This window comes from Trachymyrmex septentrionalis, unplaced genomic scaffold (genome assembly GCF_001594115.1).
Source record: "Trachymyrmex septentrionalis isolate Tsep2-gDNA-1 unplaced genomic scaffold, Tsep1.0 scaffold16, whole genome shotgun sequence".
NCBI classification, from domain to species: Eukaryota; Metazoa; Arthropoda; class Insecta; order Hymenoptera; family Formicidae; genus Trachymyrmex; species Trachymyrmex septentrionalis.
In genome coordinates, this window is record NW_017304758.1 from 1,005,022 (window position 1) to 1,028,372 (window position 23,351).

Below are 23,351 nucleotides of genomic sequence, written 5' to 3' on the forward strand. Positions count from 1 at the left end.
TAAAAAATCTTATTTACTTGATTTTTGATATATTATATACAGTACGCAATTACATAAATCTAAAATGCTGTACTAGACATATAAGTAATTATATTCACCAATAGTAAATAATAAAATTAATTAATTATGAAATGCTCACCTCACGATTCTTCGCGCCGTCATTCTTATCACCGCTCCGGCTTTAATTTCACTTGTTCTTTTACGTATTTCTTCGTGCTTCAACATATATTTGCAAAAACAAATGAATTATTAATTACAATTAACTGCGATTATAATTAATTACTAGAATAACAATCGCGCGGCTTTATTATGTTTTATTCAATAGTCTCGATGTTAATCGTGTTACGATAGTAGAAAAATCAGAGCATACGAAATTACACATTTGATACACCCGCGATATTTCATAGATAAAACGAGAACGCAATGAATTGCATTTAATTGTAAAATGATAAAGAAGCTCATTCTCTGCGCGATCAATTTCACGCCAAAAGCTATGTGACGACCCAGTGATAACGCGTGCAACGATGCTATATGTTTTGATTTTCAATCGAACAAGTACTGCGAAATGCGCGTCTAATCAAATTATCACTGTGCAATTATCGAAATCTATTATGCAATATTTCAGTGAAAAAATATATAAATATATATAAATATGTAAATAGAAGTTAGTAAATAAATGGAAGTTTCACTTACCTACTAAATAATAACGACGCCATCTCATCCGGAGCCAATTTATCCCGAGCTGTCGCGTCCTGTAAATGAAACGTGAACGCGTTGAACAGCGAGGTTTCGTTTCCTGCGTGAACGCAATACTCGTTCCGTAGAACGAGTAATCAAACGAGTATCAAAAGTAATAGGCCGCGTAAATTTTGATGATGCTAAAGTTAACTGCGCGCAAAAAAAAGACGCTGCTCCGCCATTTTAACAAAATCGCAGCGAACACGGTATCGGACGAGGCGCCTGTCACTTGTCTCGTCGTCGATCGTCCGTCTCTTGTCCGCCGCAATCTTATTAAAATGGCGAAGTGGCGTCGTTTTTCGAGTACGGTCAACTTCACGCATCGTCAAAATTAATGCGGCGTACCACTTTCGATTCGACTGAATAAATATATTGCGAAAAATATTTTCGGTCGAACAATCAGTGTACTAGTCCTGTTAGATTTACATTACGCGATATTTAAAATGTTATAGGAAATTCACGCTCGATAACATAGCGGTATTAAGAATTACGTACATATTAACATTAAATATCTTATTTAACACGTAAGACATGTTAAAACTGTTCGAGAAATTCGAGAATTAAAAGCGATCGGTTCTTAAACATTGTTTGCGTCGCGTGTAAAAATAATTTGACAGTTTCCTTGGTAGTATAATTCGAATGCGCGATCCTTTCGAGCAGTTTTCCGTCGTTTTATTATTCTCTGCAGGAAACTATTTCTGGAGATCAAGATACTTCTGGAGATCAGGATACTTCCGGAGGAAAGGTCCATAATTGATTCGAAGTCAGAGATGAGAGATATTTCAACGTTATATTATATTACACAAGCTCGTTTCCTGGTCGAGTCGCAAAGTCGCAAGAACGCGAGAGCAAAAATTGTCCGTTATTTATAGGAGCCGCGGAACCTCAAACCCCACCACTCTCAAGCCAGCCAATGAGCGCAAGTCTCACTGCGGGCCTTATATCCGAGCGCTTATTGGTCCGCGCTAGCTTTCAGAAAAGATATATAAACGCTACGCGCAAAAAATTTCAGTCTTTTTCGGAATTTGGAATCGTGCGTTTCGTGAATCCGAAGAATCCTGTATGTATTCAGAACGCGCTTTTACGATGTTAGCGCGTTTTTAACACATAATTAACATATATTTATCGTTGAAAGCGTATTTTGAATACGGAAATTATATTCTTTTTGAAAATAAAAAACAATTAGACTAAAGGATGACTATCGAAGAGACACAGTATGAAAGAAAATTTGATCTTATAAAATAATAAAGCAATTATAACTTATACTTTTTAAAGCAATCTAATGCATACAATTTAGTACGGACTCGCACCACATTTATTTACGATATCGTGATTTTATCGCCAGTACGCAGCTATGTAGTTCTTACATCAAAAATATATATATACTGGCGCTAATGTACGGATGATTTCGACGATATCTATGTAAAATCGGATTCTTTTTGGGCCCACGTGATACTCGGTTGGTGCTGTTTGGTTAATAATATTTAATACCGGCGTTGTTTCTGTAGGTTAAGTTGAAATTATTGGATATATTCGTCATATCGTTCATTATTTCAATTAGTATTGTGACATAATTGTATAAAAAATTACAATATGGTTGTATTTACTTGCAACCATTGCGGCGATTCATTAAGGAAGCCCAAAGTGGCTATACATTATCAGCAGAAATGCCGGAATTCGCCCTTCCTAACTTGCGTGGACTGCCTAAAGGATTTTCGGTAAGAATTTAAAGAAATAGCTCTTTTTTTAATGTAAAGACAATCTTAGATTTTTCTGAAATATATTTTACGGATCTTGAGGTACAGAAATTGAAGAAATTTTAGAAATACCTGAAATAGAATTTTCTTATCATTCGAATATCATGTTCGAAATACTATCAAATTTTAAAAGAATCAATAAGGATATGCCTTTGCTAAATATTTATTTAATAAGTTTCTAACGTCAGTTGATATTAATAATCGTATTAATATTTTTAACTTTAAGAAGTGACGAGTATGTTACACATACTAAATGTATAACTGAAGCTGAAAGATATGGCGCAAAAGATTATGTTCCAAAGCCTAGTGCAAATAAAGGCGAGCGCAAACAGCAAGAATGGATGAATGTTGTTAATGACTTGCTGACTGGTACAGTGGAATTGTCAAACTTAGAACGAAACTTTCTAAATACCTTGTCGAAACATGAGAATATACCAAGAAAGAAGGCTAAATTTCTTAACTTTGTGCGCAATGCGATAGGCAATCGTGTAAATGCAACAGTTGTGGAGAGTGTTTGGAGCAAAATGGAGAATGCACACAAGCAGAGTCAACAAGTGGTTACAATGACTCCGGAGAATCCTATACAAAATCAGGAGCAGAATAAAGGTGAATATTCTTCTTATAATAGATTTGCTTATTTAATGGAAGAATGTCTTATGATTCACTGTCTCAAAATTCACTGCCAGCACTAAAGATCTATAGTTTATATTACATGCATTATAATTTTCAGCACTGAGAATGAATTTTGAAATACATCCTTTGTAAGATTGTTGTCTGTTTTTTATTGTTGCATTAAATTATATTAAAACTTTTTATGTTGCTTTTGCCAAACTTTTGATATATCTATTTTATTTTAACTATTTTCCTTCTACAAGACATAATCGATACAAGTGTCATTCCATTGAGTTTTCATTTAGTGACACAAATTGTCACAAATGTATCTTTCTTAATCTTCCATGAGTAACAAAGATAAAACAATACTTGTGTCGACTTGTATCATGAAATGACAAGATCTTTTCTTTATTTATTGATTGCCAAAAAAAATAGAACAATATTTGAGTTGACTGTATCCTCTGAAAAAAAAAGTAGTCTTTACATTTAAATATAAGTATATTCGAATTCATCTACAAAGAATAGACCTAATATGAATTATATAAGAATGAGTAAGTCAGTTTTTTTGTAGCTGAACTTCTTGCACTTCTTCATTTTTTCTTTTTTTTTCTTCAAAGTGGAAAAAAATAAGGATTTATAAAATACACACAAGTCAAATATTTATTTTTCTTTATAGATGAGATGACATGTAGCCAAAATATAGATTCTAATAACTCGTTTGACAATCAGAATCTCGTTGAAAATCAAAATAATGAAAATATATGCAAAGAAAATAATTCTGTGAGTCAAGATGGAAATGATGAAGCATGCAGGGTAACCAACAGTCACCTACATGAGAGACGCAGTAAATCTAAAAAACGGAAATTGGAGTCAATCAGCATCCAATCAGAGGAAGATCAATTAGTTGCAAAAATTAGTAAACAATCTAGTTTGGATAATGGAAGTGCCGTTACTATGTTCCATTGGAAGAAGACTATTTTAGATGTTTTACAACTTAAAGGTGAAATTCCTTTAAAAAAACTACAAACTAAGGTTATGAAAAAATATATATGTTACGTTTTTAGCTTAAGTGATACTTTCAAACTAAGTGAATATAACAAAGCTATTGCAAAGTTTTGCAAAACAATAGAAAAGTTAGAAAAATCATCTGCAATATGTATTTCAGAAAATAAAGTAAAATTACTTTAGTTACATTTATTTTTATACAAAGTTGGAAAATACAAAGTAGATGTTATGTAATAAACATTTCACTTATCAGTAGTTTTTTGAAATTTTTTATTAAATGTATAACAGTAAATTAATGCTAGCATCTTTTATCTATATCAAATTTTTTTTATTCATAAATTTCATAATTATATGTGGATGTATAAAAGTTTATAATAAAATGACTGTTATTTCATTTATTATATAAAAGTCTACTTTTTTAATACATAGTTTATGACAAATTTATATTTCTTCTAATAAATTCTTAAATTAAGACAACTGTTGGAAGATATGTGATTTTATTACGTACATGAGCACATATATTGATATTTTTGAAAACACGAATCTTTTATAAACAGAATTTAATATATACAACCTTAAATTTTTTTTAATACATTGACGTCAAGTTATTCTTAATTAATGTGAATCGGATGGAAAGTCATGCAAGAATTTTTCGGAATACCAAGCATGATCGCTCATAGTTGCTAAAAGACCTTTTGTAAGTACTTTTGCGTCATTATTTCCAAAATAGATTGGTTGTTGATCGTATAACTGTGTCACTGTTCCTCCCAAAGCACTACAAGAAATGTAAGAAATAAATACATAACAAGTAAATACTATATAGTATTAAGACACTTAGATAGCAATACCTAAGAATTGCAGTGCCTGCACATATATCCCATTTCTTGATAGCAGTTGTATGAACGTATGCTGTCGCATTACCAGCAGCTACCTCCAAAAATTTGTATCCTAAAATGAAATGTCTTTTATATTTGTGTATTCTATATAAAATTCCTAATGACAAAAATTGAAGGCATGAAAAGAATGTGAAGCTGAATAATAAAAAATTAAAAACAATGAGGAAATTAAAATGACTAGAAAAATACGCATCATGTGCAAATTATCTTCACTAATCACAAGTCTTTAATAGCGAATTATAGAAATAAAACGGTATTTAAAAAACTTTTCACCTGCACCAGCAGCAGAAATAATTTTAGCATTGTCGCCAAAGGCAATTTTAGATGTATTTTTTACTTGTCCAGCGTGTGAAAGAGATACAATTAAAATAGGTGTTTTATTGTCTTTTACCTGTTCAACAAAGATTAACTAAATAATTTTTCAAAATTAATCGTAACTTTTTTTTGTTAAATTACTTGAATTCAACAATTACCTTGGGCAAATTTTTCAAGTTTTTTGATACGCCATGATTGCTCCACGTCCAGAATAAACTATAATTCTGTTTTGTCTCAAACGGTTTATATATAACACCAATAATTGGTTGTCCTTTGATGGCTATGCATACCATAGTAGATACATATTGCAGTAAATTTTCTAAAAATATAAGGTATCATGCAAAAACACTGTCAAACTTGGTTTATAAAAAGCAACATCAAGCTATAAATAAAATGTTCTAGAACCACTGAATATTTTTCTAATTTATTCAAAAAGTTGTGTCTAACATTAAAAAAAAACTGGATCGATCTGAAACATCTGGTAAAAATTTTATTTAGTATTTTAATGGTTTTTCAAATTTTCAATTATATGTCAAATTACTACACTTACACGTTAAATTATTTATTAAGGAATAAGTTTTACCCGCAACATCTTAATATTTCTGAGATTGTTCATAATGTAGATCTTATATTATTATGGAACTGGATATGATTATCTGTATTATATTAGGTCTAAAAAATTACTTTTATTGTTTGATCCTGAAAACAATCGATGCTTCTTCAACATCTAGCCATAAACAATCGCGAAAATATTAATTCCAAATTGCAATTGCAGATAATACATTTTCTTTGTACTTATTGTTTATAAATCTAATCTTCGATTAGAATATCTTTCTTGTGAAATTTGTGACCAACTTATTGATTGTAACATGAATGTGTTTAAACATAAAAATGCACAAATATTGATCATTTTAAAAATAACTTCTTGCCATAAATGACCTAAAAAGTAATTTTGTTAGAAGTACTGGAATTTATAATGGCAAAGATGTATCTTTACCTGTAAATTCTTTGGTGGCATCTAGAGGATCTATCCAGATTGTTACATCATTAACATTTACAATATCGTCATTTATATCGTAACCTTCAATACTTTTAACAGAATTCTTAATGTCTTCAACTACAATTTTATCACAATCTTGCGATGTTTCTTCTGATATCACAGTAATCCCTGGAAACGCTTCTGTCAAAGAGCGATACATAGCACAGTGAGACCTATAATCTGCTGCTGTTACTGGGTCATTTATGCCTTTAAAGGAGGTATACAGAAAAAAAAATCATTATACATCATTGTTTTATATCAAAGTCCGTCGAATTAGAAAAACGGATTGTACAATATAGAAACATAATTCAAGAAATAGAAACCTAGTTACGGACTATTATCTAATGTATCATCACATACAATTACATATCAAATTATATCAATAGTTACCTTCCTTCGTCTGACCTTTGCTCTCTATTTTGAATTTAGTCTGATCATGCACTGCTACCACTTGCAGTCCCCCAATCTCTGCCGCTCTTATCGCAGCGGCGAGAAGCTGCTTCAGAGATACATCTTTATCATTCCCACGCCGATTCGTACAGAAGTAAATGATGCCTAGAAGTACGAGCGCGCACAAAAGTAGCTTTTGCGTACGCACGCTCATTCCGCCGTTTACTGGCGTATTAACGTGTGACTAGTCAGTCGTGACAGCAAGATTTATAGTGTGACTTTGCAAGCCTTCAATATGATCACAGGAAGCCTGTAAAAATAAACACATGATGTAATGTATACAATTTTTTATATATATATGTATGTATGTATATATATATATATATATATGTGTGTGTATGTATGCGTACAAAAGCATAAAATCAATGCTTGTTACATAAAAAAATATAAATGCTTACGAAACTTACTAATTGCATATACATATTAGTAAGTTTATATAACTATTGTATAACTTTATTAGTAAAAGTTAAAAGACAAACGCTTTTTTTCACTGTAACAGTGACAGGATTATTTATTCCTAACCTCTTCTACTGTACAAGCATATATGAGGTTCAAAGAGATAATGTTGATACAAGCATGATTTGCAATAAATTTGTTTTAGATATTGTCCCAAATGGACTCTTCTTCCTGCAGAACGAGAAAATCAAGAAGTTTCCGAAATGTGAATGTTCTTTTTTAGCTAATTTTCACGAATAATTAATCATTAAAGAAGACATATTTATATTCTTGCTATTCTTGATCACGATAGTTTACAGGAGATAAACAAGAGACAAAACAAGGGCTATTTACTTTGATTGCACTTTTTACACTTTGTTTACATTTCTTGTTTCTTTCTCTCCCTAAACATGAATCTATTTCGGTTATTTAAATTCAGAAAATGTGATAGCTAAAATGATCGGACCAACATCGTATTCGTCGCTTAAAAACTGGACATAAATGTAACATGTGCTCTCTGCACTCTTATCTTACTCTCTTTATAACTCCAAATAAATCATGTATTTTTAAAGGCAAACTTATTAAATATTCAGACTACACAAAAATTCTAATATCGATATATATATGTGATCCGTTTATTTTTAAATTCATGATCTCGACGTTTTGCAAATTTTTCAATGGAAAACAAGTTTCCCATATCTACTTCTGAATTTCTTCCCTCGACACTTCCTATTTGCCTTTCTCTGAATTTTTCCCCTTGACGCGTCTTTCCTACTTTACGAATTTTTATTCAACCCTAGAGAATTAAGATTACTGTAAGATGAAGAGAGGGATGGAAAAGCGATTTGCGAATTGTTCGAGAATCGAACTGTGACTATGAATACATGAAGGAATTTTCGGAAGGGGAAAAAGGGAACGAGTGGAGAAAAGAAGCGGCAAATAAAGTGGACTTACCGAAGAAAAAGCTAGATGAGAAGAAGTACGTCGATACACCTAACACCACGTGTTCGATTTCTCTCTTTCTCTCTCTATCACTCGTTTTCAAAATGCGCAATTGCGTTCTCGCGTTCTGCTGGAACAGAAATCTATTATGTTTGTACACACTCACATATATATATTATACATATATACATACATATGCACATATACATGTAGATCTATTAAAGGGGTAGATTAAAGGGAGATATCTTCTGCGCAACATGCGCGCGTCTTTCGGAGATGGATCTGATGGAGGAATCAGAAGAGAAAGGAGGCTGGAAAAAGATGAGAAACGCAGAAGGAATCGTAACACTGTACGAACGATTAAAGGAAGAATGCATCGAAATCTCGACTTTGGATGAAGATTCAATTTTAATTCGAAATACATTTTGTCCCACTGAGAAGAGACGTGCAAAATTCTCTTGAGTCTATACTTGTATTTCTGCATCATTGCAGTGAAATTGAAATTCGTTGCAGATATTTTTTTGTAATGAATTCGCCTCGCTACCTTTCGGTTGTCTCATTCTCTTTTTGACTATCTTCCTCCCTCCTCCACTCTTCTTTCTCGGATCGCTCTGGCTCGCTTCCCGCTTAAACTAAATGTTAGCTAACATAGAAGGGGTGAGACAAGGCGGACAAGGCGCCAACTACGATGGCCACGCGAGCGCCTTCGTGAACTCCGGTTGGCGCGCGAAGCTGCGTGCGGGTATAAAACAAACGCGGTTCGCTACTTTTGTTTGTCGAACATTGTCGGACTCGACTGTGGAGTAGTCGGATTTGATTGCGACGAAAGCTTGCGAACGCTGACGCGGAAAAGAAACGAGACGAGGAGACCAGAACCTTGGTCGATGAGAAACAACCGATATTCGGAGTCTCCCCCACCTTGTCCTAAAGTAGAACATTCTGGGAACCGTGCAGACGGTGCAGTATTGCATTGCTTACAGACCTTATAGTACAGACACTACGCAACACAGGTACATTTGTGTTCCGGACGGAATCGCTTTCCGATTTGTGACGCGGGAGAGAATTGCTTGTTCCTTCTCTCTCTCTCTCTCTCTCTCTCTCTCTCTCTTTTTCTCTCTCTACTCCCTCCTCTCTGTTAGGTGAGCGCCGCAGTAAGCTTCGGAGTGTCGGACATATTCGCCCTCCTGGCAACGAAAACTCGGTATCCAGGTTGTAGAAGTCAGCACGAATAAAACCTATTTGGAAGTAACCGAGAAGAAGAGTCGCGCCGGTTCGCGCGCGCGGCGTGAGATGAATGGTGATCGGTAATCGGACTGTTGCGTTGAAGGCAGGCAAAAGAGAGGAGACAGACGCAACGAGATGGCGACCTCGAATGCGACCTTCCAGAGAATGCTGAAGGCATTGCGAGATAATAACAATATCAGGGACAAGCGTGATGCTTTGCTCTATATCACCAGGTAAAATTATCGCGAGCATGCTCCGAGAGAGACGAGGATAACGTAACCGAGTACCGCGGCAAGATCCCCATGTTTGACACACGAGATGAACGTTTAGATTAGGATAAGCGAGGAAACAATCATTCAGTTAATTGTAAAGATATCGAGTCTGACTCTGCTTGCCTTTCAAAAGTTACAGTGATACGAGTGTCGTTTTGTCTTTGTTATTTATTTAGTACCAAGATAACATTTAGAATGTCATTTGTGTCGATCATGTCTGCAAAAAAAAGTAACCTTTACTACATTATATTTTTTGCATCTTGTTTCATTTCGTGTTAGTCAGGATTCGAGAGAAAAGAGGACAAAATTGCGAAAAAATACATATAAAAGAGAAAGGAAAAACTTCCAGAAAGATTTATTGACAGTATCTTTTTCTCGTGTTGTAAATTTAACTGTCTTATAGAATGAATTTTAAATACATTTAAAATTGAAAAATTTAGATTTTTAATGTTGTTAATGTTCATTATAAATTTACTGAGGAAGATCTGTCTGATTTAGTATAAAATCACGAATGGAACACAATAGCATTGTATTACTTAGAAATATATATCATGTACATTATATATACATTTGTATTATTGAATAAAGATATTGAATATATTTGCGTATGTATGATAACAAATATTTTCCTTGATGTCTTGCAATAAAGACCCTATGTTTGTCTTATAGTCAAGCTAAAAAATTAGAGACATGTGGTATTATTAAAGAAGAACGGTACAAGGATTTATTAAAGCTGGTTATAGAATCGTTCACAAAGAGCGATGGAACCTTTCAAATTGAAGCATTGGCAGCATTCAATGTCATTATGCATGAGTTTCGTACACATTCTTTACATCTTTTTGAATCAATGCTACAGATTGACTTAAAAACAAGGTTTGTTTGGTTAAATTTGTTATAAAAATTTATACACTCTATATAATGTAACAAAGTACTAGTCTCTCCCTTGATTTTAGATTAAAAATATTCAAACTGTTGGAGGTATTAGATGACAACGCTATTTCTGCAGCTGTTAATGATGGACAAGCTCTAAATTTTTTTAAGAGCTGCTTGATTAATGTACAGCCTACTTTAATGGAATGGTTAACACCAATAGCATGTGTGGATAACTTACAAATGTTGACAAAGATTGAACAATATCCTTTATCGGATGAACAAAAGCTAGAGGAAGAAGTAAACTATAGTGCACTTGCTCTTTTGAGAAGATTGTACAGAATGGCTTCTATAACATTTGATCAAAGTGTTCAAAAGGTATAAATATGTACAATTGTGTCATGAACAATTTTTCAAGCTACATTCAGGGTTGGAAATATTTGTTTTTTTTTTTTTAGTTTGATACATTACTGATGGATAAGGTTGTAACATTGGCCTATATGGGACACAAGCGACAGCGTGGTCCTGCTTTGAAACTTTTGCAACAAGCTCTTACAACAAATTCGTCAGCTCATATTCGTAAAGAATATCCTGATGTATGGACACAATATAAGACCAATTTACAATCTGCATATTACAAACGCATGTTGCTGTTAGTAGCGGCATGTGAACTGGATTGGACTACACAATGGAACACTACTATCCAGTTCCTTGGCACAGATCTTCATCGTGGTGCCAATCTTATAAATAATTTACTGAGTGTCGAGGAAAAGGCCTTCAAGTCTACTGATCCTATTATACGCAGGTGAAATTGCAGCTCTACAATTAAATTTTAATTTTTAATTATTTATGACAAACTAATCAATTTTTTATTATATTACAGACAAGCTTTCCTTTCGTGGAGATTGTTGATTGACAATTTCGCTTTAGATCATCAAGAACTTGCTACTGCTAGAAGAATAAAATTACTCTGTATTCCATTAAATGCAAAGAATAGTAAAACTGAATTAATTGCATTGACAAAACTAGAAGTTTGGTGGCATTTAATTGTTAAATTGTATAGAGATATTGAGAAATTTGCTACTCCCGTTATCACACAATTTTTAAATTATTGCTTTGGACCACTTGGGGATACACCGCTGCTTTCTTCCAAATTTGACGTTGTTGCTTCTCCAGGCAAAAGATTTTTTAAAACAAAAATGGTTGCTGTGGATGCTTTGGGTCAATTACTTGTCGCAAAGGAAGATCTTGTTTCAATTTGCTCTCCAATGTTAGAAGAAAGACTTCCTCACGCTATATCTTATGATGTGTTTCGAGAATGTTCCAAAAGCATTATTCATAGTATAGCAGAAGCCCTGCTCATTCTTGGTCAAATTACAGATAAAGAAATGAAATATCGTTTTCAGCTTGGTAAAACGTTATGGACAAGTTTGATGATATATATACGAACTGTTAAACTTACAACAAAGGTTAATATATATTAATATATATTTAATTTTCTTGTTCTTGTGACACAAAGCACATGTATATAAAAAAGGAATTTTGATTATTATTTTACTGAATTTTACAGGACCATTTGTATAGAGATGTGATAGTAGTTGTAACTGAATTGGGAAACCATATAGATAAACTCATGGTGAAAAATATGATATTTGATGTAATTTTGCCAAGTCTTAATTGCATTATCGAGAAAACTGAATTTCATGATAATGCATTGCCAGAACTGGTATTAAAATTGTTAACGTCGCCAATACTCGACGAAGTGTTGTCACACATCTTATTCAAGTAATTTAAATTAATTGTCAATATGTTTATAAATATGTAATATTATATATATATATATATGTATATATATAAATACTATATATACAGATATATATGTAGTATTTTATATTATATAAAACACTTATAAATCTGTATTATAGGAATCAAGACAGTAATACAATCAAGTGCCTTCTGGAGCGATGTGTTAGTTCAGAATTTTCATATTCTTCAGGTGTACTTGGGTTTCTGGAAACAATAATGGAAAATTTGAAATCAGTATATATTAACAAAAAGTAAGTTTAGTCATTTTAATAATATATTTAATTGTTTAATCAACAATGTGTTTCAGGAGTACTAAAGAATCAGTTTACATAGATTTATGGTGTATAATAGCAGAAATTTTTACAAAATACATAAGAAGCACTGAAATCAATAGTGAGGATAACTTTAAAATTATGTTATCAGTTTTATCATTTCCTGTATATCTGGACGATATGACGCAGGTTTGTATAATTTTAAATATATTTTCTTTTTAGTACTATACATTTATTTGCTGAAAATTGCTTTTTATATATTAATAGGCTCAAATTAATCAATCAGCAATAGTGTGGAAAACTATGTACAAAGAAGTCGAATTGCATTCAGATTTGGTAACTACAATGAAACCAAATAAAATCTTACTCGATACTGCAAACATGATGCGGAATTGTTTAAGTACAAATACAAAATGTACTTTTATTATAAACTGCTTAGACATCTTATTGAGCACTGTTAATTACGAGTCTTTGTTGAGTATGTAGAATAAATTGTTTTAATTTTATATAAAACGCTAATAATTAATGCTCAGAACATGGTAATATATGTTTTTGAATAATTTATGTTTTAGCTCAAGATGAAATTCCATCCATTTTACTATTAATAATAGATCTCATAACAGATTCTATTAATGTAAACACTCGTAACACTGTAATCGCTTTAAAAGCATTAACAGCTTTACTTAGTACCGTATATGGACATAGTCTGCAAAAAATAACGTCATATCTATATAGTTGCAAATCAGTGATGGAACTTATACTTTCATCGAAAGTAGCAGGGTTGGTTAAAGAAGTACGACATCAATATTTTTCACAAAGCATTTGATTTTTACATTATCTAATTATTTATTTCTGGCAATTTTATTTGTAGATTACAGACACATGGGAATGTGTTGTCAGTATTTTTAAAGGACTAAAAAAATTAGATCACGAACTCTTATCGTCATACAAACACGCAATTGTAACAGCCTTGCATCATACTAATTTAAATATAAAATATTCGGCACAATCTATTTTAAAAATTAGGAACAACTTGGACAGTACCGCTAAATGCATTTTAGATGAAATAGAAAAACTACATACAGAAAAACTAAAAGAGAAATCTCATATAAAACCTGATACGAAGAAAAAGACACAATCAGAAGAAACAAAGGAGATGCATATAGCCGGAAGTTTTTTGAATAGAAAGTCAAGTATCACAAAATCAGTATCCAGTAAATCACCTGAAAAAAGTGATAAAAATGCACTTGCAGTACCTGAACCCAATTCGCAAGTAAATAATATTTTTTATTTTACATTGAAAACGTTTTTATATTTATTTGGCTAATATTTTTTATATTTTGAAATTTGTTATAGGATTATGTGTATATAAAAACAGATCTGAAATTTGATGTCAATCGTTTGACTGAGCATCAAAAAGAAACTTTGAAGAGGAAAAGAGATGATATACCGGCATTATATAATGATCTTTCTCAATCGTCCTCGCAAAATTCTCAAAACTTACAACAATGGTTTGATATTAAAGCCAAAGAGATTAACGAAATTGATAAAGTCAACAATAAAAAGAGCGACTCTATAATGCAGAAACCTATTGATAATGATGCTAATAAGGAAAATAAGGTTACAGATAAACAAGTAGAACTTTCTAATGTGACAGATAAAACAGCTGATAATATTTGTAGTAACGAGTTGGCTGGAAATATTGAGGAAAATATTGCCGATACTAAGCAAAATGAAACTGCAACGAAAAAATTGAAAACCGATGAATCTAACAAAAAGCAGGATACATCAAAACAAATAAATTTGTCTTCACATGTAGCATCTACCAGTGAAAAAGATACTACATCAAAAGTAGATGAAAATGGAGATGTTATAATAACAGTAGAATCTGTTACAAAAAAGTTGAATTTTGAATCTCGGGATGAGTTTCCCGAAGATGATAAAATGCATGAAGAAAAATCATCTCCGTCATCAGACAATACTAAACGACGAAATCGTAATAGCATGACAAAATCGACTTCATTAAAAGATGATGAAACTGTCGAAACTCAAAAAGATTCAAGTATAACACATATACAAAGAACATTAAGAGTGAAGACTACTCAGGGGAAACCTGGTACAAATAGTAAACAGAAGTCAGATGATGACACCGATATTAAGGAAAATGTTAACGAAAATAAGAAAGGCATTAAACGTAAATTGCCGGATACTGAATCAGATACTGGAAGTGCTCAACGTCGAAAACGAAAATTAATTACATTTAAAAGCGATAATAGTGGTGAATCATCGAAAAGTAATGACATTTTCCCAGACATAAATATGGATAATGTGAGTCAACGTGTGAAAAATGAAATATCTCGTTTAAAGATTGATATGGTATTCGACTGTCCTGCAATAAATCGCCGTCGAGTCAAACATTTGGATGAAGGTGAAACAGTAGTACATGGATTAAGGAAATACGGGACATCTGATAATAAGAGCTTTAAATTGAAATCCGTGGATGCAAAATCTGCGGATGGATCAAAGAAATCTCCAAAAGCACAGGAGAAAAATACAAAAGATGTAGATGATACAGATCAAATCGCTAAGAGACGAGGTAGACGAAGCAAACAAGAGCTTAATAAAAATGATTTGGACATTAACAAAGATATTAACAAAGACATTAATAAAGACAAAGATGTTAACAAGTCCAATGATATTATTGATAAAGTACCTGAATTGAAAAATGCTGACACAGGTATGACTCGTTTAATTTCGACATCCAGTCAAACTGATATTAGTGAAACTGGAAAATATAATATTAGTGAAAATGAAAGACGTGAAGATAATTTGAAATCTAACTCAGATATAAGACCTGCGAAACTTATTGAATCAAGCAAACAGAGTCAAGATGAAATCGAAGATGTCGTCGAAAGTTCGCAAACTCCTAACGTTAGTTTAAAATTAGATAAAATATGTAGCGAAAAACAATGTTTTATCAAGATTGATAAAATGACTAATGTCCACGTTATTAAAACTTCTGATGCGATTGTTGATAAAAATTATGTACCTGAATCCGTTCCCATAGATTGCGATGATAATGATGTATCTGATCTATGTGAAAAATTAGATGAAACTAATTCTGACAATAATACAGAAACGAAAACCGAAGAAAACACAAATAGCATAGATAAAGACTCGGTTGAGAAAACTAATAATTCTAATATGAATTTAATTTTAGAAGATCAAAAGACAATCGACAACTCATTATCGATTAAATCTACAAGTATCATTACCTTTTCTTCGCCAAGAAGTAATAGCAAAATATTTTCTAAGCCGAAACCTTTCACAGGACGTGCTGCTCATATGCTGGGTTTAGTCACGAATCAGGCGCTACTCGAAAGTGATAATCCTGTCGTATTAGAGGAAGAATCATCCATAAAGAAATTAAAAACGAAGGACACAGAGAACGAAATACCAACAAATAAAAAGACATCAGTGATTAAAGAAATAGATAAAATAGGTGGGCCTTCTGGCAGTCGGCAAGAAAAGATTTTCAGCAATATGAGATCGACTGATTACTCTGCATCTTCATCGACACACACGTTCACTACTTTGAAAAACGATGGCGAGAAGCTTTCATTTAAATTGAATGCATCAGATTCCTTATCGACGGAAAGTTCAGCTGATAAAGAAAATGAAAGGAATATATCATTATTGCATGAAAAGGAGGATCTACCAATACTGGAATGGTCAAGCGCTAATCCACCTTCTTTAACCGCATCTCCGAGTGCTAGTATTCTTAAACGTAATCGATCAAGTCTACCAGATTTAAAATCTGGTCATGAATCAGATTCAGATATTTCAACTTCTAAGGTATTTTCTATTATACATTTTATATTATTATATTGTATATGTTGTGTTTTCTAAAGAATAAACTAAATTAAAGATTATTTTTTATCTCAATATTACATCTTTATTTTGTATGTTATATTTTAAGGCACTTTTTATTAAAATTATATAGATTTATAAAATATATTTCGATATTTTTTAGTTACAGCGAAAGCGAGTTAGTTTTGCAGATCCACCGGTGTCAAAAGAAATGGGCTATGAGATCACTACTGCGCAAAAAACGATTAAATATTCGACGACGCGTAGTTCCACGCCGAAGAAGGATTCTCCGATTAAGTTCAAGCAAACCAAACTTAAACTTGTATCATTTGATGACGCAGAGAAAGTAAATGAGGATAATATTCAGGATGAAAACAGTACTGAAACTGTGGAGGTCGAGAAAAAGAATGAATCACTAACTAAAATATCTGAAGCGTATACAGAAGCTATGAATATTGATGAGCAAATACCTGATGATTCTCTAGAAAGTAGTAATATTATTGAAACAAGTTCTTGTACGAGGATCGATGTTGTCCATGAATTAGAATTAACACAGGAAATTGAGACAATTACGAATCCAATTATTTCAAAAGATCGACGGTCTTTATTATCTGAAAATTCTGACGACGCTTTGCCGATAGATATCGGAACGGAAGATACTGAAACGCAACAAGATATCTTTGATGGGATGAATGCAAAGACTAATGTCACGACAAATGATCAGACGAGAAATGATCAGACGAGTAATAATCAGACAAATAATAATCAAACGAATAATGATCAAACGAGTAATGATCACACGAGTAACGATCGGACGAGTAACAACATAAATACGATCATCCAGAATAATTCGGTAGATTCTATCAAACTGAACGTGACTGATGATTCTGTGATAGACGCTTTACCCAACAAAGACGATAATCCGACAAATATGGAGGATACTGTAGACGTCCAGAATATCACCGAATTAAATTCCACTGTAAATGCAGACGAGATATTCTGTGAAAAGCCGATACGCAGCAGTACGCAAGCGATAGAAAACGTAGCGGAACAGGATACCTTGTCAGTAACGGACTCCATATTTGAGAGTTTATCCTCGACACAAGACGCTCAAAACCAAGAGACTACAAACAATGCAGAACTTGATCCTGAATTCCTTGATTCTACGTATTCAATCTATCCAACATTATCATCATGCATGGAACCTATTAACACAATCATTGAACGATTGACTTATCCTCTTTGGAAAAATCAACTAACTACGTACTTTGCGAACAGAGATATGCACACAATTGGTGATTTTGCTCGGCTATCGGAACGCGAAGTTGACAGAATGCCCGTGAAAGGTAAACCAAAAACTGAATTTGTGAAAAAGGTATTAGAGCAGTTTGAAAGTTCATACAAACAAATGGAACCTTTCGATAACGAGTCAAATGAAGTGGAGCAATTGCCTACTAAGGCGATGGACAAAGAGTCAACCGTACCAATCACTGTGATATCTGATGTTGAAACAGGATCTGCGACAAATAACAATGAATCTTTAACTTGTAGTACACCACTTATCCGGCCCGCCGAGAATGTCTCGGATAATCTGTCGAGAGAGGATTCTATAGAAGACTCGGATAAAACAGAATCGATCACTAGTGATATAGATATTTCACTGGAACCAGTGGTTTCAGATAATCCTGATTTGCCAAACGTAGATACTTTGAAGAAGGATGAACAAACAAACGCGAAGATACCCGTTACTGTTGAAATTTCAAAGTCTGAAACGTCTACAGATAATGTCGAATCCGTGCCAATTCCTTCATCATCCTCTGAAATCATGTACGTATCTTTTCTTATTTTATAAACAAGACATTTGCATTTTATTATATGGGCTATATTTTTTTAAGCAGAAGTACGAGCCAAGAAGCATTATCTTCAAATGCCAGTCTGGACATATCAAAAGATCCTACCGTATCTTCAAGTGCAATTGACGATCTTCTAATCACGCACTCTTCCGTTGGTACCAGTACTGATGAAGTTGGTTCCACTACGTCGACTGTTCAAAAATCCACGAAATCTGTCGCGTCTCAAATGACGCTTGCAGAATTGTTAGACGAAATCGATTTAAATCAGGTGATGGAAAGCGCAATTAGAAGATGCAGTCCCGAAGCAATTCTTCTGCAATATAAGGTAAATTTTTTTGCATACTGATTGTACAGATTGTTCATCAAATAAACGGAAGATTAACTTTCAGGTGAAGATGGCACATTTGAAGGAGGGAGAACTATTGAAGGAAACGATCAAAATGCTCGGCTTGCAGAATAAACAACAAGTCAACGAGGCATCGTTAAAAGCAGCCTGCCGTGCGTGTGGCGTTAACAAAGTTCTTCTTAAATTGCCTGACATTTTTAGCCACGACAAACAGTTCTTTGATAAGGTGCTCAAAGTATATAGCAAGAAACTCAACATAGCTGATGGCCTGAACAATTTAGATTTTGATGAATTAAAAAGCACAATCTGTCAAAAATGCACATCGTCCCAAATCATTGAGATACTGTCGGAGAAGCTAAAGCAGGAAGAACACGAAGGTATCAAGCAATCCATGCCGGAATTGTCGAGTTTGAATGCTATGTTACAAAGATTGCCGATGGACGTAATTATTAGTCATACTGTAGCAAATGAAGAACTTATTCCTGCGCCAGTAGTTCTCGACATTGCTTTGCAGAATAACAGCTCGGAAGACATAGCGCAAGCGTTAAAGCAGTCTCCCGTTATGACTAAACGCATTTTCGACGAACTATGGACGTCCCAATTTACAATTGCGCATATCGAAGATGATGACGTATCCAAAGAGAGTCTACTTAATATTTTTAAGAGTATATGCTCTAAACTATCTACGCAAGAATTACTAGATGCGTACCATGAGGCTATGTCGAATAAGCTTACCGAACTGAAGAATGTAAAGGATCTTAAGAACGAGAAAAAATAAATTAAAATTGACAGATATTTGAGTTTAAGTGTCAGTATCAAATAATATGACTAATGTTTGTACAAGTATTAATGTGTCTCATTCAGATACTACTTTTTATACATATCTATTTATTTTATTTCTAAGACTCGTCATTCGAGTGTAACTGATCTTCATTTGTGTAAACCATATAATATGGCTTCTCTGTATCAATTTCTATTTTATATCTTGATATTTTTTTATTTATATCTTATATCTGTTATCTTTGTATTGACTGTTGCTTTATTGATTCTATTCTTTTTACTCTTTCAGATTACATCTCTTAGCTACAACTGACATTCTCTTTTAAAAAAAAGCGGCCATTTCCGAGGATTGTGATTCAGTTGAATTATTTCTCATAAAAGATATATCTTTTCAGAATTTTAAATTGTGTTATAGGAATATATAGTTATATAGAACAAGTGGTGAACATAATATATCTGCTCATTGGTAATACGAGAATTAAGAACAACTATTTTTTATCGATTGTACTATAACTGCAGTACAACTTGTGTACATATACATATATATATATATATATACATATTTGCATTTAAAAAAAGATTTTTCGTTACTTTAATTAGATAAGAAAGTGAGGGAAATCTGCTTAAATTATAAGAAAATGAATGTAAAAAAACTAACATTGAGGTCTTCATTTTTTTTAAGTTTTTCCACAGTCACTTATATCAATATAATAGTGACATTACATCTTTTTAATTTGTGGAAATTGATAGGTAACTATAATTCATTTTTTAAAACATTTTTTGTCAATTCGCTAAAATTATAACCATTATTTTAAACGATATATGGTATCGCATTGTTCCTAAATTAATGTAATTATTGCTATTCTTACAAGTAAGTATTCTATAAAACCAAATGCGTAATTATCAGTAATTATTTATTTTTTAGACAATATATTTTCTCGCTTGAGTTATGAAATATATGACAAAATTTATATATAAGGTATTCTTTTTCTTTATCATATTATTATGGTAAACAATTTCCGTTATTCTTGTATGTGTCGTAGGAAAAAATTATTTGCGTTAACTAGAAGGACCGAGGGAGCCAATTTAGTTCCTTGTGAAATTCAAACTAATATAACTTTTTTCAATTTTGCTTCCACGGGATATCTTTTTGTAATTTTTCAGTATTTTTCATGTTTTTAATTGTCTAGAAAAATCGTTGGAGCCAATTTGGCTCCTTTATCCCGTCCTTCTAGTGTTAAAGGAGTAAAATTTGTGATTGACGAAGACATTTTCATAATTAGTAAAAGGACATTCTATATCTTATAAAAACGTCTTATTTAACGTATTTTATGTTGTTACATTAATTTACGTTACATTAGATTACACTTGATTGATATGATTTGTCTTTATCATAAAATTGTTGACGGGAAACAAATTTATAAAAAAAAAAATTTTGTTACAACGTAATAATTCCATTAAGTAATGCCTTTCCGTAAAATCGAATTTAGCATGCTTACTTTAAATGACTAAAATTACCCTAATAGCCATACATGACTAGTTAATCAATTTTTAAGTATTTTCTCATATATCATTGTAAATATACATGTATGTATATCATATTGATGAACGATCAATATATTCACTAATTAATACGCTTCTTATGTGTGCGTTATCATTCTTATTATACCTGATATATCTATATGAATACTATTTACTTACAATTTAGATTGAAAAATTATAATAGATCCAAGTGTGGAAAGCTTGGCAAACATTGAAGAAGTTTGTCTATACAGGAGCATTGATGAAGTGAAATATATTGACTAATTAGCTTGAAGATATAATATGATATCTGTTTTCTAAATCTGTGATTGAAAATATATGCAGTTCAATTATTAATTCTAATGGTTACATGATCTGTAAGTTAATATGATTAATAATGAATGTAGTTTTAACTTCTTTGATTCTTTATTATTATGATTACAGAAAACTTATAGAATGTAAAAGAATGTAAATGAGCTACAATAATAAAATAATTTATACAAATTTAAACTATAAAAAATTTTCCATAATTGTTTGTTTTGCGCTTAATATTTCGAATAAACGTACACAGAGAAAATATTTTACGAAATGATTAAATTACACATAATCTACGATCTATTTTTCAATAATATTCTAAAAGACTTTATTTTAATATTACATTTTTCAATTCAATAATGTCAGTTTAATTATGATGCGAATGATTAGAACTTTGCAAAGAACGTATTGCGAAAAAAATCTTAACCGCTGAAGTGATATTTTTCGCAATAAACTCTTATAAAAATTATATGATACAAAACACTGCGAAATTATATATATATATATAATATATATATATAAAACAGTTATGTATTATATATAGATTTTTAGAGTCTAATTATCTATATGACTTGTGAAACATGACTCCACCATAATAAAATTGTATGCATATATCTACGATAATTATTGTAATATTTTTAATCGTGTGATTTTCCTATATTTAAATATCGAAGGCGATCAAGTTTACTATTTGCTTCTTGTTTATTTCGTATTCGGAGTATCGATCTCGCAGTATTCACGTGATAAATATACGGTCAATTACAGCGGAAATTCTGATTCCCGAAAGACTTCGTATCAAAATACGATACCACGGACGTCATAAGACTATGTGATATCTCGGTTCTTATTGCAAATCCCTTGGTTCCTCCACGAACGACAGCTTGTAATGAGAATTTCTATTCGTATTCTATTTTTTATTTCTGTCCCTCCTCGAGCGAATCCTCAAAAGTAATATATTCTTGCTTAAAGGTCGTATATTGGAAAATATTCTAATTATATACATGTACAAAAATAGTTTGTCCAAATTTTTATATGTAGATTGGCTAATTAGTTTTTGTCCAATATTGTGGGATAATATCGGAAAAAAATGTTATCGTTATTCATATTATTTATAAAGCGTGAGTTATTTGAAGAGAGAAAAAAAAATATAAGTATCTATGTAAAAAGAGTTCATTAAAAATTAATTGATTGACTTTTTTGTAACTGTAATAGTTCTGACATTTTTTTTCTAAAGAAATATTTTTTTTTATTGCGATCATTCCTCTTGTAATTATATTAAAGAGACGTTAATTGATGTCGTTATTGAATAGATAGTATTTTTAATTCAAGTTGCAATATAAATTTTTAGGAAAAGATCGAGTAAAAATGGACAATTAACTGGAATTTTTAGAAGATCGCTAATTGTATAAATAACGGGAAAGGATATTCTTACCATGACTCAAGCAATGATGAATGATATATGGAGACAGAATTAAATCCGAGAAAAACTGAGAGCACCCCAATAAAGGGCAATGCTATTTCAGAAAAGGCCAGTCGCCTCGGTTCTCACACAATTCACGGTATCTGAAATCATATATAATATATGTATATACATAGAATTTGCTATATATAACAAATTCTTAATATTTCCTTTTATTCTCGATTATAAAAATTAATTAAATAAGAGAAAGAAATCTATTTCCGAAACGATCTTGATGCTTAATAATATTTATATATAAATTTTTCAATTCAATAATTCAATTTAATAATGATATTAATAAGCATTTTAAAACATTGCAAAAAATTTATTGCGAAAAATATATCACCTCATGGGTGGAGTAATATTTTTTGCAATAAATTTTTTCCAATATTTTAGGATGCTTATTAGTATAGTTATTAAATTGACAATCAATGTGATTTGTGATATTTCCAACTTTAGTTTATAATTTTGTTTTAAATATGATAAATTAAATTGAAAAATTTACATCCGAATAAATATTAAACATTAGGATCCACTTAGATCGAAAATAAGATTCTGTTTGTCACGTAATTAA

General features: G+C 31.9%; 3 protein-coding genes and 1 long non-coding RNA gene across 5 annotated transcripts in view; 2 read left to right on the forward strand and 2 right to left on the reverse strand.

Annotated features, from left to right (window-relative positions):
- LOC108746032 overlaps positions 1-749 on the reverse strand; it is a 1,095-nt gene extending 346 nt beyond the window's left edge. The window contains exons 1-2 of the long non-coding RNA XR_001939133.1: positions 694-749; positions 140-216 (exon numbers count right to left, since the gene is read on the reverse strand). This is a non-coding gene — a long non-coding RNA (uncharacterized LOC108746032). The remainder of the gene's footprint in view (positions 1-139; positions 217-693) is intronic.
- Positions 750-2,191: 1,442 nt separating this feature from the next.
- On the forward strand, positions 2,192-4,295 carry LOC108746003 (cell growth-regulating nucleolar protein). Its single transcript, XM_018482462.1, has 3 exons — positions 2,192-2,456; positions 2,722-3,101; positions 3,784-4,295. The coding sequence occupies exons 1-3, from the start codon at positions 2,332-2,334 to the stop codon at positions 4,293-4,295; spliced, it is 1,017 nt and encodes a 338-aa protein (XP_018337964.1). The 5' UTR covers positions 2,192-2,331.
- A 300-nt stretch (positions 4,296-4,595) lies between these two features.
- Positions 4,596-8,505, reverse strand: LOC108745962 (putative inositol monophosphatase 3). Its single transcript, XM_018482406.1, has 7 exons — positions 8,202-8,505; positions 6,753-7,062; positions 6,321-6,569; positions 5,482-5,642; positions 5,282-5,399; positions 4,961-5,060; positions 4,596-4,887 (listed from the first exon to the last, which is right to left on the reverse strand). The coding sequence occupies exons 2-7, from the start codon at positions 6,964-6,966 to the stop codon at positions 4,728-4,730; spliced, it is 1,002 nt and encodes a 333-aa protein (XP_018337908.1). The 5' UTR covers positions 6,967-7,062; positions 8,202-8,505; the 3' UTR covers positions 4,596-4,727.
- A 347-nt stretch (positions 8,506-8,852) lies between these two features.
- LOC108746155 (telomere-associated protein RIF1-like) lies at positions 8,853-20,046 on the forward strand. Of its 2 annotated transcripts, none has more exons than XM_018482739.1 (17): positions 8,853-9,199; positions 9,329-9,646; positions 10,355-10,558; positions 10,639-10,933; positions 11,014-11,360; positions 11,439-12,024; positions 12,126-12,340; positions 12,481-12,612; positions 12,669-12,822; positions 12,901-13,111; positions 13,206-13,426; positions 13,505-13,906; positions 13,990-16,488; positions 16,667-18,330; positions 18,399-18,681; positions 18,746-19,510; positions 19,772-20,046. In XM_018482739.1, the coding sequence occupies exons 2-16, from the start codon at positions 9,549-9,551 to the stop codon at positions 19,478-19,480; spliced, it is 8,046 nt and encodes a 2,681-aa protein (XP_018338241.1). In that variant the 5' UTR covers positions 8,853-9,199; positions 9,329-9,548; the 3' UTR covers positions 19,481-19,510; positions 19,772-20,046. The 2 variants fall into 2 exon arrangements, with proteins under 2 accessions (XP_018338241.1, XP_018338242.1); XM_018482740.1 differs by having other exon boundaries at positions 18,402-18,681.
- The last annotated feature ends 3,305 nt before the right edge of the window (positions 20,047-23,351 follow it).

Excerpts from the sequence above, each read along its gene's own strand:
- LOC108746155 (XM_018482739.1), top strand. The coding sequence starts at position 9,549 with ATGGCGACCTCGAATGCGACCTTCCAGAGAATGCTGAAGGCATTGCGA. Across the intron at positions 13,112-13,205 it reads TAATTACGAGTCTTTGTTGA|CTCAAGATGAAATTCCATCC; the intron begins GTATGTAGAATA and ends TTTATGTTTTAG. Across the intron at positions 16,489-16,666 it reads CAGATATTTCAACTTCTAAG|TTACAGCGAAAGCGAGTTAG; the intron begins GTATTTTCTATT and ends GATATTTTTTAG.
- LOC108745962 (XM_018482406.1), bottom strand. The coding sequence starts at position 6,966 with ATGAGCGTGCGTACGCAAAAGCTACTTTTGTGCGCGCTCGTACTTCTA. Across the intron at positions 5,643-6,320 it reads TGCCACCAAAGAATTTACAG|AAAATTTACTGCAATATGTA; the intron begins GTAAAGATACAT and ends TTATATTTTTAG. Across the intron at positions 4,888-4,960 it reads GCAGGCACTGCAATTCTTAG|TGCTTTGGGAGGAACAGTGA; the intron begins GTATTGCTATCT and ends CATTTCTTGTAG.
- LOC108746003 (XM_018482462.1), top strand. The coding sequence starts at position 2,332 with ATGGTTGTATTTACTTGCAACCATTGCGGCGATTCATTAAGGAAGCCC. Across the intron at positions 2,457-2,721 it reads GACTGCCTAAAGGATTTTCG|AAGTGACGAGTATGTTACAC; the intron begins GTAAGAATTTAA and ends TTTAACTTTAAG. Across the intron at positions 3,102-3,783 it reads AAATCAGGAGCAGAATAAAG|ATGAGATGACATGTAGCCAA; the intron begins GTGAATATTCTT and ends TTTTCTTTATAG.